Source organism: Astyanax mexicanus, chromosome 3 (genome assembly GCF_023375975.1).
Source record: "Astyanax mexicanus isolate ESR-SI-001 chromosome 3, AstMex3_surface, whole genome shotgun sequence".
Classification (NCBI taxonomy): domain Eukaryota; kingdom Metazoa; phylum Chordata; class Actinopteri; order Characiformes; family Acestrorhamphidae; genus Astyanax; species Astyanax mexicanus.
The window spans coordinates 49,059,028-49,073,138 of NC_064410.1; the positions used below are offsets into that span (position 1 = coordinate 49,059,028).

Below are 14,111 nucleotides of genomic sequence, written 5' to 3' on the forward strand. Positions count from 1 at the left end.
TATCTCTGTTGTATTTTTTAAATAGTAACTGCTTTTACATTTAAAAGAAAGATACAAATACATTTGGAAGAAAGTGAATTTGCTTATTACATACATAATTATGAACACTGCAAAAGAGTTTACAATTACTCTATACCTCATTAATTAGATACAGAGGTGCATATTTAAGATGCCATACCTTAGATCCTCTTTTTTCTATAAACCAACTGGGAGCAAATGATATGTAGCTAGACTCAACATACCAGGTGACTGCTGATAACTAGCAAAAAAAAGAAACCACTGGGTGAAAAAGCAGTTATTTGTATATATATATATATATATATATATATATATATAATATATATATATATGTGTGTGTGTGTGTTAAGCAGTGTCTTATTTAAATTGATGTGACTATGTAGTTACTAATGTATCCATTTAAAGCATCAAACACTTCAAGATGTGATGCCTGTGTGTGTACCTGTCCATATGACTGTACAACTTTTCTAAGAGGTCTAAGAGTTAATATTTCAAGGTCTTTAATGAAATTTTCTCATTTTTTTTTTAAGTTTCCATGACTGGATCTATTTAAAACAGTCTAAACTAAACTTCCAGGCTTTTAGTTTTTTTTTTTTTAAAGATGTATGAGCTCAGCTAAATCTCTGCAATTCTCTTCAGGATCAGTAAAGTGATTTATATTTAGAATTATACAGAATTATTCTATTATTCTTCAAATATAGTTAATCAGCTAGGACATATTTTGTATCTTATCTAGCAAACAAACACAGCATGCCTCAATCCTATCTGCATTTTATGCCTATTTTAACAAATCTTTAATCACACAAAAACTATATGGAGCCCCCTTTAAATGAATACAAAAAAACAAATTTACCATTTTTTGTGTGGTGTGGGTAAGAGGGTTATAAATCTGTAAACAATAAACAGTGAAGCAGTGGAACTGTGTTTCCTAGAGTGATGGTGCTCTAATATTTTGGAGATGAGTTGGGGGGGGTCCTCAGTCTTGTCTCTGAATGCAATGAAATCCTCACAGCAATTCTCTAATATCTAGTAGAATGGATGTGTCTTTTTGAATGGCCTTGATTTTGGGAAAAAAAGAGCAGATGTTTTGTCCATATGGTGTGTATCTCCAAAATTGCAACAGAATTACAGAAGAAGGAAAAATCTTCCTAACTTTCAACTGAAAAGCTAAAAAAATATTTTATTTTAAAGCATTTCTAATAGTCAATTTATCATGAAATTGTAAAACATTGTAAAAATCTAAATGTAGATACAAGGTTTCTGCGTGATAGTGACAATATAATAGTCACACAGTATCAAAAAGGGTATAATTATGTCTGTCTGAAAATATTTCGCTAAGGTGTGCATTTTGGTGGGGTTTAAGCTTTAATAAAACAAAAACTATTTCTTCAATTCATTTGCAGTCACTTCTGCTCTACCATGCTTGGCCCTACAACTGTACACGTAGCTTTAAACTCTTCAAAGATCAGAGGTGAGGGCGACACCCATCTCTGGGGCCCGGGGCACTGACCTCTGTAGAGGCCAAAGAAGCCCTCGTAGCGCACCACCTTCTTGAAGCAGTCAAAGCTGTTCTTGTACATCAGCTCTCCCACGAAGGAGCCGGTGGAGCGCTGGTTCTGCATGCGAGTCTTCACCAGGTCAATGGGGTACACTGCTGTGGCTCCCACAGCTGGAACAGGAGACACAGTGTCGGACATGTGGATACATGGAAGAAGTGGGAGGTTAAATAATGGAGGAGAGGCAGGTCAGGAAGTGCACGTTAAACTGAAAATGAGCGAGGAAAAAGGTAAAAGAGCTGTCAGGATATTTCAAGCTCGTCAGTCATGCCTTATCTGACAGGTTTGCACTGGACACAAAGGGGACACAGCCACGACAGGCTTAATTAAAGAGAGACCTGGCCGGGCGCTACCTCCTTATTAACCTGTCTCCTCCGAGAGAGCCAGTCTGGAGCCAAACACTGAGCCAAGCACCACCTACTCACTCTCTCTCCCTCACACACACACACACACACACATCCCTCTGATCGCTCACAGGTACAAAAGAATCCACACAGGAGGTTCCCATGCATACCCTCCTCTCCTTCTTAAGCGGGTTTGATCACCCCCCTCAGAAGGAAATAGGGCAGCCTTTGTTTTGGACCTCTCGTCCCCTCCCTTATGGTGCGATGCTGAGAAGGAGGACGGGACGGGAGCGAGCGGTTAAAGGGGTGGTGCACATTGATGCATGACTGACTCACCTCCAGCCACCGAGCCCAGTGTGAACCTGTAAGCAGACTCAGCTATCTGGACCATTACAGAGCGAGACACCTCCCCACCGGACTGCTGCTCGGGAACACAGAGACACAGAGAAAGAGAGTCACAGAACAGCAAGCTGTTAACCATATACCCACCAATCATATTTTTACATTTCTCCACAAAACCCTTTTCCTCATTAAGAACGCATTCCACCCTGAAAAAATCCCAACAATGTCAAGCACTGAGAACATTCCCCGCATGCGTGTTTGGTCAGTTACAGCACATGCCCTCAAGTTTATCAGTTTTCAGCTTATACTGATCAAAACTCTCTGAAACTGCCCTATAAAGCAACAGTTCAGGATCAATTTTTGCCATTTTTACTCTGCATAATTTGAGTCAATTTGTTGTTCTTTACATTATGTCTATATTTTTAAGTTGAACGTTGCAAATAAATGCTCCAAAATGAATTTGATTTTTCTGTTAGTATAATACAGCTCTAGAAAAAAAATAAAGAGACCACTTCAGTTTATGAATCAGTTTCTTTGATTTTGCTATTTATAGGTATAATTTCTATCAAATTTCAAATAAAAATATTGTCATTTAGAGCATTTATTTGCAGAAAATGAGAAACGGCTGAAATAACAAACAAGATGCCGAGCTTTCAGACCTCAAATAATGCAAAGAAAATTGTTTATATTCATAAAGTTTTAAGAGTTCAGAAATCAATATTTGGTGGGTTTAACCCTGGGGTTTTAATTACAGTTTTATGCATCTTGGCATGTTCTCCTCCACCAATCTTACACACTGCTTTTGAAAGCCTTTTTTGCTACACATGGTGCAAAAATTCAAGCAGTTCAGCTTGGTTTGATGGCTTGTGATCATCCATCTTCCTCTTGATTATATTACAGAGGTTTTCAATTTGGTAAAATCAAAGAAACTTAATTTTTAAGTGGTCTCTTATTTTTTTCCCGAGCTGTATATAATATTTACATTGACATTTTTGGAGATACAAGGCTTTTGTATGACAGTGAAAATATATGATATAATATATGGTTAGTCTCCCAGGGAAAAAAAACATTACATTACACATTTACGATCAATAATGCTTGATGTATTTTTCAGGTATAATATGTACACACACATACAATTAATGACCATCCGGCATTTCATTGACTTCATGCCGATTCATAAATTTAAATTAAATTAACATTATATAATCAATCTTTTTGTGCATATTAAAAAAAACTGTATTTAGTTTGTTTGAATATTATGTGTAAAACCTCTAAATATATATTTTCTCTTTCTCAATGTTCTATTAAATTGTTACCTTGGTTATACAACCACATAATCATCTTCACGCTGTTCTGATATAAAATGTGAAAATCATGTGGAAAGCAGTGAGGTATGTCATACTTTTTCTCTTTTTTAATACAAATTGTTGAGGATACACTAATGATTGTGTCTGTTTATTTTGTATAAGCCGACAAATATATTTTATTATATATAATATAATAAAATATAATTTATTTTTGTATATGTGTGTACAAATGTAGCAGATTTCTGTATATTTCATACATTTAGGTCTGTATATTTAAAGTACTTTTGCATGTTCTATATATTTAGTTCTGCATATTATGTACATTTCTAAATATGTCTATGTATTCCATATATATAGTTTTGTATATTCTGTATAAACCATATATTTAGTTCTGTATATTGAACCTATTTTTGAATATTTCCTATATCTAGTTTTGTATATTTAGTGCTATCTTGCTGTAGTTGTCTGAGCCTCACCACAAGCAGTTCTATGCATGATGGTCCTAAGATATTACGCAAATGACAATTAAACTTAATGACTTCTTTATGTTCACAATGGAGGCTAATTAGTGAAGATTTACTAATGGAAGTACATACCATGCCAATTAGCATAGTGAAATAATCATCACACTGTCTCCTCAAACCACATCAAGTTCTAACGTGATGTTATACAAGGAATCTGCAGTAGAATAAGTCTGCTTGAGAGGAGTTGGTGTGGTTTTAGGCAAGTTTAAAATTGATCCAAGAATTCAGAAGGATGCTAACTGGCCATGCATAAGCTTACATTCTAATTATAATATTATTTAAGAATAATATATATATATATTTTATTTAAGAATAGCACAAATTTTTATTTTAATTTAAAAATAGCCCCTCTTCCATGAGATTAAAGCCTATTAAAGTAATATATTGTCCTTACATCTTAATTTTGCCTTTTTTCATTTAAGAAAATTAAAAAAACATCAACTAATCATACATTTTCATGTAGATATTTGGTTAATAGTTCTTGCATGCAAACAAACAAGCTTCATTTAAGGCAGATAATCATTGTACCATTGTTTAGAAAGAAACATAGGAGTTAGAAGTGTGCCTGCATTTTTATATTATTTAATGTCATTCCTTGAGCGAGTGCTGCAAAATCAGAAAAGTGTGTGTTAGTCAAGCAAGCATCCAAGTGCCAGCAAGAGTCCAGCACCACAGTGAAGAGCATGAGAGTGAGGAGAGCACAGTTAGCTAGCTAGAACCATCCAAGCATTCCGCTCCACATTCCCCGCCAGAGATACCTGTCGCCCTGCCCCGTCTCTCTCTGCCCCCTGTCCTGGAACAGGACCACCTGTCAGTAGCCCCCGGGACCCCCGGCGCGGTCCCCCGGCTTGTTTCTGGGGGGGTTGAGGGGTGCAGGGTTTTGGGAAGGAGGGGTGCATGTGGTGGGGGGAGAGCTGGCCAGCAGCCCGCAGCGCCCAAACCACAGCCCAAAGCTGCTCATTGTGGTGGGACTGGCGTCTCTGCTCGGGGCCCCTGCCCTGGACGGCCCGCCGTGGAGGAATAACTCAGCCCTCAGCGCGTCTGGAGGCATGGCTTCTGACAAAATAAAAAGGCACATCTAGCATCCCCCTCTCTCCCTCTCTCTCCGTTCTCCCCGCAGAGTCCTCAACCCTCCGTGTCTGTTTTCATTTCCCCTCAGCTGCCCACGGAGAGTGATAACTTTCCTCCACTGCTGGGCTTGCATTTCATTTACAACTTTTTATATGTGCGTTCGGCACGTTGATGACAGCTTCAGATATTCTCTTTTTTCATTGCTTTGGCCCAAGCAAAAAAGCAACAGTACCATAACAGTTGCTGGAAAAAAAAGAAGAAAAAGCAACACTAGAAGGCCAGAGGCTGCGTTTGTTCTTCGGTGGCTATTCAAATTAAATCACTAACAATGCACATCACAAATTTTACAGCAAAAACAGCAAGACTGCGGAATTACTCCAGCCTTATAAACTGAACCTCTTTATGACACGGCTGTAGAGGAAAAAAAAAAACGATATAATTAACCCATTAGTGTTTTAGCAATTAAAATACAGTGCCACAAACTTGTTAAATAATTGTACAGTTATTGCCCAAAAAAAAAAAAACATACCAAGAAGGAGATGTTGCAATTAAACAAAACCGTATAAGTATGTAATGAATATAATTGTAATTTTGAGCCTGGATACAAGATGAGATATGCCTGGGCATGGAGGCATACAGGTTCTGTATGGCATCCTGAAGCAACAGTTGCCAACAGATGATAGGTTTCAACTGGGCCAGTACATCCTCCATACTCGTAGGCTGGTGAAGCTGGCATCCAAGCTGGTCCCTTGGATTCCTGGAAAATCCTTGCTGTGTGTGGATGAGTATTATCCTGCTGAAAAATGTCTGAATATGCTGTAAGCTCTGTCACGGATTGAAGTGCTCCACACAAGGCCTCAATACTCAAACCTGATCATCGTCGAAAACTCCCAAAAAACATGGATTTGTCACTAAAGGCTATATAGTTCTAATCTGTTGTAATCCAGATTTCTCATTAACGGTGCTACTGAAAACAAAGGTGGCAGTGCCTGGCTAACAGTTGGCCTAGATAGTTGGCAGTTTGTCTAAGCAACCAACCTGCTTCTCTCAGACCAATGATGTACCACCTATCATAGTCTATCAACTGGGCCCCAATCTCTCACCAAGAGGTACACTACCCAAAAGTAGCCTTGAGTGCCGTTCTTGCGGCAAGACCCAGTGTCTAATCAGACCAGACCTGTTATCATATACATATCTACCTGAGACATGACTCTTGGTCTGGTTTTGCAACATTCTTGGATATTTTTGTTTTTTGTCAATGAGTGTACATGTAAAAAACAGCCTCAGTGGTACTAGTAGTTGTCAAGTTTATTCCTTACCTGTCTCTGGAGTTCTGCAAGATTGTAAGGTAGGGCTCCCTCCTCCAGAGGTGCAATCTTGCTGATATCCATTAAACCAACGCGGCTATGGGGGCAAGTGAGGGGAAAAAGGGAAATCCTCATCAGGCAGTTTCAAAAGAATATTAACTGTTCAACATTATGACATGCCACCTTCAAAACAGTCGCTCCGACTTCCAAACATTCCTCCGTGCCTTTCCCATACCTTTGTCTCCCCTTTCAAAGCATAACATCTATGTGAAGCAATTATCTCAAGCATCTCCAATTACAGCGAGTAGGGCCTATTACCATATCACATGACAAAGAAATAATATTGTCTAGAAAGCAATTACCACCCACTGAATGCTGTGGGGCTGCTGAGGGAGCCAGTCATGTACGGTCAAATGGCCTTTCCTATGCCACAGCCTGCTGTCCTTTAGAAACATTGAACTGGAACCGGCAAACAATTAAGCCAGCTCAACACAAACATAAACGACGTGTAAACACACTCGTCAAGTGATGAGCAGACAGATCGCGGATTAACTAGTAGAAAAAAAGTTTGGATAAGGAAGGGGTGCATTAGGTGGGTTGTAGGCATGTCTGCTGCAGTAATACAGTAAATACACTAGTCTGGGTTTGCAAGATATGGACAAATAATTTAGTGTTATAGTATGATAAAAGTCAAAATGTTGTATGCTACAACACAAAAGTACAAAAGTCACCAGATAGCAACTAATAATAATGTAGCAAGTGTTACCATACACCAATACTCTAGTATTAGTTGTGCGGTGTTACATGGTGAGGTTAAACACTGCACTATTAAGTTCAAATGAGGCCTGATAGTGGGTGCCAGATAAATATAGGAAGTTCCATTTCTGAAGTTGTGCTGGTATTAAACATTCCTCGATCCACAGTATCACATGTGTACCAGGAATATCACATTTGGCTGAAACAGTCCATGCTTAGACATGCGACTCTGGCATAAATCACATCCGCAAATGTCACTGGACACAATACCAGTTGCTGTCCCACGATATGCAGTATAGCAATGCCAGTGTATTACAGTCTATTGTCATATGCAACATCTACACCTATAAGCCTGTAAGTTTTAAATCAGCAAAAATATTGTATTTGGTAAAGTAACTGATAATATGATTACACATTTAGCATTATTTTTTTCTGATCTAAGAAGTTAATTAATTTAGGCCTTTTAACACAGATTATTTTTGTGTTTTACATTTTAAACAGAACTGTCCTGCTATATGAAATGCAGATGTCTGTGCGAGACATTTTGGGACTAAGAGTGTTAATATAACACTTTTATAGCATATTTCATTTATAACTGCATTTTTTTCTTTTTTGTTAATAGAACACATTCTGAGATTGTAAAGTGGTACTTTATGTGAATTTAATGTATTGTCTCCATAGTACAATATATTCCTGGCTGAAGTGCAAAATTGTACCCTATTTCAATTAAAGCAGCATATCGTCCCTGTCCAATGAAAAACAAGTATCTTCATTTTTTGTTGATTTTTAGTTTACTACATAATATAAACAGACAAACTGTCCCTCACCCTGTGTCAAAATTTCTTCATGAACAGACCAATATAAATACTTCAAAATGACCTGAAACAGACTCTTTATACATTGACTTCCATTGAAAGTTTAGAAGGTTTTTTTCTCTCTGCTGTAAAGTTGCTGTTCTGGAGATACTTGTTTTTTTTTATTGGACAGCGACAATATATATTTTTTGTATCATTTAGGCTGTTTAAATTGGAATTTTAAAAAGATAAACATTTCATGTAAAAGGTTAATACCTATGTATTGTCTAAAAAAATATTTCTGGACTATTGTAATCAGCCTAAAATGACAGATCAGTTAAAAAATCTGCTAATGCAATAAGTATTTTTTTTTAAACATGCCAAAATGAATGGTACTCAATTTATTCATCATATTATAGCAATTTAATTACAAACATAAATATTTTAGATATATCCACCAGATATCCACCTAGTATGATTTCACTTACCAAGATATAATTTTCTGCAGTATCTGTTGGTAAAATGACTTCATGGCTTGAAAGTATTAATAATGCATAGCTTTATGGCTATTCACTGGTATTTGCTTTGTATCTCCCTGCCCTTCTCTGGTTATACTCTAATTATGCAGCACATGCTTACAAGCCTACAGTGTGAAAGATTACACTCTAGCGTTGGGTAATTGATCCAATTTGACTGGGCTGGTGCTGCTACTGTTTAAAAGTTTCAGACTCTCACTGCATCCTTTTCCGATGAGCATATCACAGAAAATAATCCCACAATAACGATTAAAATATGTTTCCTGCAGCCCTGCATTTTTTTTTCAGAATAGCCCACTGAATAAAGGATGATGTGTCTCCTTGAAGTATGCAAATGCATGAGCGAGAAAAATCCAGCTCCAGACCAACTGTTTCCCATATAATTACAGCAGAGTCAAGCGACCCAATTTTTAGAAAGTGACAGTGACAAGTGGGCCCGGCGAGGGCACAAGGCTCAGAGGCAGAACTCAAGCATGCTCCAGCTCAGTCTCCAACCCTCAGCTCCAAGTGTCATATAGAGAAGCTGGCAGTAGCGACGGGTGCGCTCAGACGATGACTCAGTAGGCATGGCCCAGTCACGGCACTGACTCACCCGCGCGCCTCAGACAGGTCAGCCAGATGGAACAAGATGTCCACCTCCATTGGGGTCACCTGACCAAACCTCTGAGCGGCAATGATGAACTCCTCTGAAAGAGCGGAACAGAGCAGAAAAGAGAAAAAGAGACGCAATAAGAATACAGGAAACAAGAATGCAGTGCTGAGGCTTCCAACAGCATTCCTCCCTAAGCTTTTCAAGCATTCCACTGACCATAGGACGCCCGGGTCCATCCCCGTTCATTCATTAGGAAGTATTTAGGAACAGGGAGGCTGGATTTTGTCTTGAACGAGTGAATAGGGTGAAGTATTGAATATCAGTGCAGTGTGAAGGTTAAGTGCTGGGTGGTAATGAGCAGGACGAGGCAGGCTGCTTTACAGTGGGATTCCCACTGCACTGGTATAGAGTGACTACTCTTAAAAGGGCAGCATGTGTTCTTACACAGAGCCCTATTCAATAAAGTCGAGCTCAGCTTACCCTCGCCTTTAAACATGCTCTGGAGTGTGAAGCGGGCCGCAATCGCAGATTGCACGGGCACCTGACTCTTCACATCTCTCCCATACACACACAACCCGCTAATGTGTGCCACTCTGAGAAACTGGCCTTGCTTTATGTTAACTTACTCTTACTAACTAACACTGCTACTAACGAATAATTTCTGACATTTATGACTAAATTAATCAGAATTTAACTACCATTCCAGGCAGCAAGGCTGCAACAATTAGTCAAAATAATCTTCTGTGTCAATTATATAAAAAATGAAAAAAACTTTTTATAAATCATTCATTTATAACGGCAATACACTACACAAAGTGCTGGGAACAGAAACACAATGGGGGGGGGGGGGGGGGGGTTTATGAAGCTGCTTACTCACTCCGTTCACACTCAGCCAGGTCACCAAAAACACAAAAGATGACATATTTCCTCACTAAATATCACAACATTTCCCATTTATATGTGTTATATGAAGTTAAATCCCACGTTCAGCTGTTTTCAAGTGACAGAGAAAGCTGGGAACATGAGTTCTACCAACAGGAAGCAGAGCATGGCAAAAATAATTAATCGACTAATAGACTGCAAAACTACAAAAATTGTCATTAGTAACAGCCCTATCAGGCACTGTATATTTAAGGTGTCTTTTGTTTTGATTGTGTTTATTTTGTCATGTGAAAAAAATTATGACACTCTATAAAAACCTCTTTAAGCAATTGTCATAAAACAAAATCAGGCCATTTTTCCAGAGAACACCTAGACAAAGACCAGGACTGGAACAATGTGCTCTGGACAGATGAATCTTGAGTCTTGAGCAAATTACTTGTTTGACACCAAGAGTGTCCTCCCATAAAAATCAATCTTATTTGGTCTCTGTGACAAGAGATTCCTGTAGGTCCTGTGATGACATTTTAGGATTATTGGAGGCTTTTGTCATCTTGCTTTCTTTTTTTCTTGGGATGAACTTGCTAGGACAGCCTGTTCTGGACATGTTGGTCATTGTTTAAAATGTTGTCCAAGTATGAATTACTTTCCAGACAGTGTGACAGCTGATTTCTAATAGTTCTGAGATCTTCTTTAATCCCTTCCAAGACTCCTCTGCATATACACCCTTCTTTCTGAAGGTCTCAGAGAGCTCTTTGGATCTGGTCATGGTGATTCAATAATCAAGCTAACCAAACTAATGTCTGAGGTTTGAATAAGACAGATTCCCCCAAAATCCTCAATAAGCATGTTCTAATCATCTGCAGTTGTTTAAATCATATGCACATGATTCAAATTTTACACATTTTAGATAGTTAGGAAAATGGGGGGGGGGGGGTGTCCTTACTTTTTCCTAACTAGAAAAATGCTTTTCTGTTCAATACATTGTGTTGTGCAAATAATCAAAAAATACAGCCCTGGGAAAAAAATAAGAAACCACTCAAAATGATGAGTTTCTTTGATTTGACCATTTCAAAAACCTCTGGAATACAATCAAGAGGAAGATGCACCAGTAGTGGCATAAAGTTATCCAAACGCAGTGTGTAAGACTGGTGGAGGAGAACATGCCAAGATGCATGTTATTTCAACGAATATGGATATGAACTTGTTTTCTTTGTATTATTTGAGTTCTGAAAGCTCTGCACCGTTTTTGTTATTTCTCATTTTCTGCAAATAAATGCTCTAAATGACAATATGTTTATTTAAATGTGGTTCGTAGTTTATAGAATAAAACAACAATGTTCATTTTACTGTATTTCTTACAATACAAATACATTTTACTGTATTTCTTCAGTTTTATCTGTTTAGTTATAATATCTCCATATCTCACTTGTTCCAATACAAATAAAATGTCCATATGTTTAAATATGTAAGAATAGATAAAGGTTTTTATCATCATTATTTAGTAGATGTGGAAAGAGGTCTAGCAATTCACTTAAAAACAGTACAAAGAAGTGCAATAGAAAAGTTAATGTATTGAAACTGTGGCCAGTTACATTCCATCTTTTACCACAATGAGCTTCTTAATATTAAAAACTAATAAACAAAAATACCTATGAATAAAAATAAACTTAGGACATATCAATAAGAAACAAAATCAAACTATTTAAAGAATGTAAATTGTGCTAAGCCTGGTGCAGTGGGCGGATGTGGCTCTGATGCTGCAGCAGGTTTCACCCGCCGCCATTTTCCACATAAGGATCCAATCAGCTGAGGGTCAGACATGGAGTCATGTACACACGGGTCCCAGTGCGGCCTAATGGTACAGCCAGCGGCCTCTGTGGGAACCCCACGGTAGTGTGTTGCAAAGAGTATTCCCAAGAATACAAGTGCTGCACAGTGTCCAGATTCAGAGGGCAGCTCCACAGGTCAGCAGTTCAGAAGCACTCTGTTCCTCGCTCTCTCGCTCGCTTGTGGCTTGTAGCACAGGACTAAAAGGCTTTGAGAGGTGAAAATGATTGGTCATATCTGACTGATCTATTTTGGGCAGAGTTGCTCTATTCTCTATAGTGCTGACATTATGGCCAGAATGGTTAAAGTAACATTCCTAGCTTGGATATACTGGATGTGTGAGGAGGAGCTGGTCTTTTATATTATTTTTGAATAATAAATAGTGTGCTATATGTGCTGTAGGTGAGATTGATGTAATAAATTAGAGTGATATTAGTCTTATTGGCAAAACTTTGTTGTGATAATGAATAATGGAAGTCAATGTAAAAAGATTTTATTCATTGTCACTTTGAACTAAAGCAGTTGATACAGTCTTAAATTATGTAATTTAAGAACAACTATATGATTGGCAAATTATACACAAATTACACAAGGAAAGAAACACTTCAAAACTATCCATTACCATTTACCAATATAACTGCTTGCATTCTCTGTACTAATACATGTGAAGTTAATCTGGTGTGGTAGGTAATGCTTCAGATTGGATGATGCTGATTTTCTCCAATAACCTGTATATTAGGGCCTGATCCATAAACCAGTTGAACTACCAACTCTTTTTGTCACAAGAATGACCACGCCTGTATAAGTTATGAGATTTTTTTTTGTGAGTGCCTGATGGATGGGGCCTTCCATTTCTAAAAGGTTTTACAGACTTTAAACATTCCTTGATCTACAGTGTAATGTTTCTGTTATAAAATAGGAATTCCCAGGAATTACCTCCAACAGTGGACAACACAGTGGGCGATAATACGTTTGACCAGCAGTGTCTGGCTAAACCTCTCTGCATTAAAGACAAATGACTGCAGCAGAAATCACATACACATTTAATGCAGGAGGCAGCATAGGGAAAGCCTGTGGAATGATTTGGGACATGATACTAGATCCTATCCCATGACATTTGACATTTAAGAAATAATGTGAATCTGGCAGTTGTGCTTTACATTGTGCCAATGCTCCAAAAAATGCTCCAGAATCACTTTTTGTTCCTTTTCCTAAGAATATTTTTTACGCTTAATTAATCATACATCATCAAGGTAAATATTACCTTATCATGTCAAATCTAAACCTTACTTTTGGCATTAGAACAAAGCACAAAGGCTCTGCCTTCACTGCTCCATAGGTACACACTTTACAATACATACTCTGTAAATATACTTCTATTTAAAATTTTCTCAATTTTTAGTCCATTAAAAGTCCTAGTATTGGTTAAGGCCATCAGTCGACCCCTGGTGAACATGCATGTGACCTCGCCACAATTAAAGTCCTGTTGTCCTTGCACTTAAACACATGATTACAGGGTGAGAGAGAGGCTGTCGCTGGTCATCACAGACAGACAGAGGGAGAACAAAGACCGAAAGCAGGAATGATGGGAGGCGGGGGCTGTGCTGCTGTTTCTCCACCAACCTTTAGTGACTTCAACATCTTTGCGATGTCCTGCCATGGTGGTGTAGATCTTCCTAATGAGCTCCATGTTGTTGAGCAGAGAGTTGAAGCCATTAAAGTAGGAGAAGCTGACCTGGTGCGAGGTACTGCCACCGGCCGCCTGCAAAACACACACACACACACACAAAATGGCATTAAACAAATAATTAAATAAATAAATACATACATAAATGCAGATTAAAATCTTTGAAGGTGTGACAGCCATGAGTCAATCTCCACATGTATTTATTTAGCACTCGGTGGGGTGAGCTAGTTAAAGACGTAGCTACACTGCCACAGAGTTCCGTGGAGAGAACTGGTTGTAATTTCTTGAGGATTCAAGCTCGAGGGGCACTTTAATTAAGTTGTTTTATGAGAAGAGAGACGTATAAAGTGGAAAAAATAGCATGAGGTAAGTCTTTTAATAGCTTCCGTGAAAATAGGCTGTAGACTTCGAGCCCAAAACATCTATGCTCACAGTATACTACAGATAAAAGCAGACAAATACACACGTCCTGCGGCAAAACATGTCAAAAGTTATGGGACACAATACTAGATCCTCTCCCATGACAGTTTGCATTATAACTCTTTTTTTATCTTCATTTTTCTTT

General features: G+C 38.2%; 1 protein-coding gene across 2 annotated transcripts in view; it reads right to left on the reverse strand.

The window, feature by feature from the left end:
• Window positions 1-14,111, reverse strand: part of LOC103028716 (calcium-binding mitochondrial carrier protein Aralar2) — a 59,810-nt gene that overhangs the window by 23,178 nt on the left and 22,521 nt on the right. For both annotated transcript variants that reach the window (XM_007259823.3, XM_007259824.3), the window contains exons 7-11: window positions 13,483-13,621; window positions 9,151-9,244; window positions 6,485-6,569; window positions 2,255-2,339; window positions 1,529-1,687 (exon numbers count right to left, since the gene is read on the reverse strand). In XM_007259823.3, the coding sequence (XP_007259885.3) occupies window positions 1,529-1,687; window positions 2,255-2,339; window positions 6,485-6,569; window positions 9,151-9,244; window positions 13,483-13,621 (562 nt within the window). The remainder of the gene's footprint in view (window positions 1-1,528; window positions 1,688-2,254; window positions 2,340-6,484; window positions 6,570-9,150; window positions 9,245-13,482; window positions 13,622-14,111) is intronic.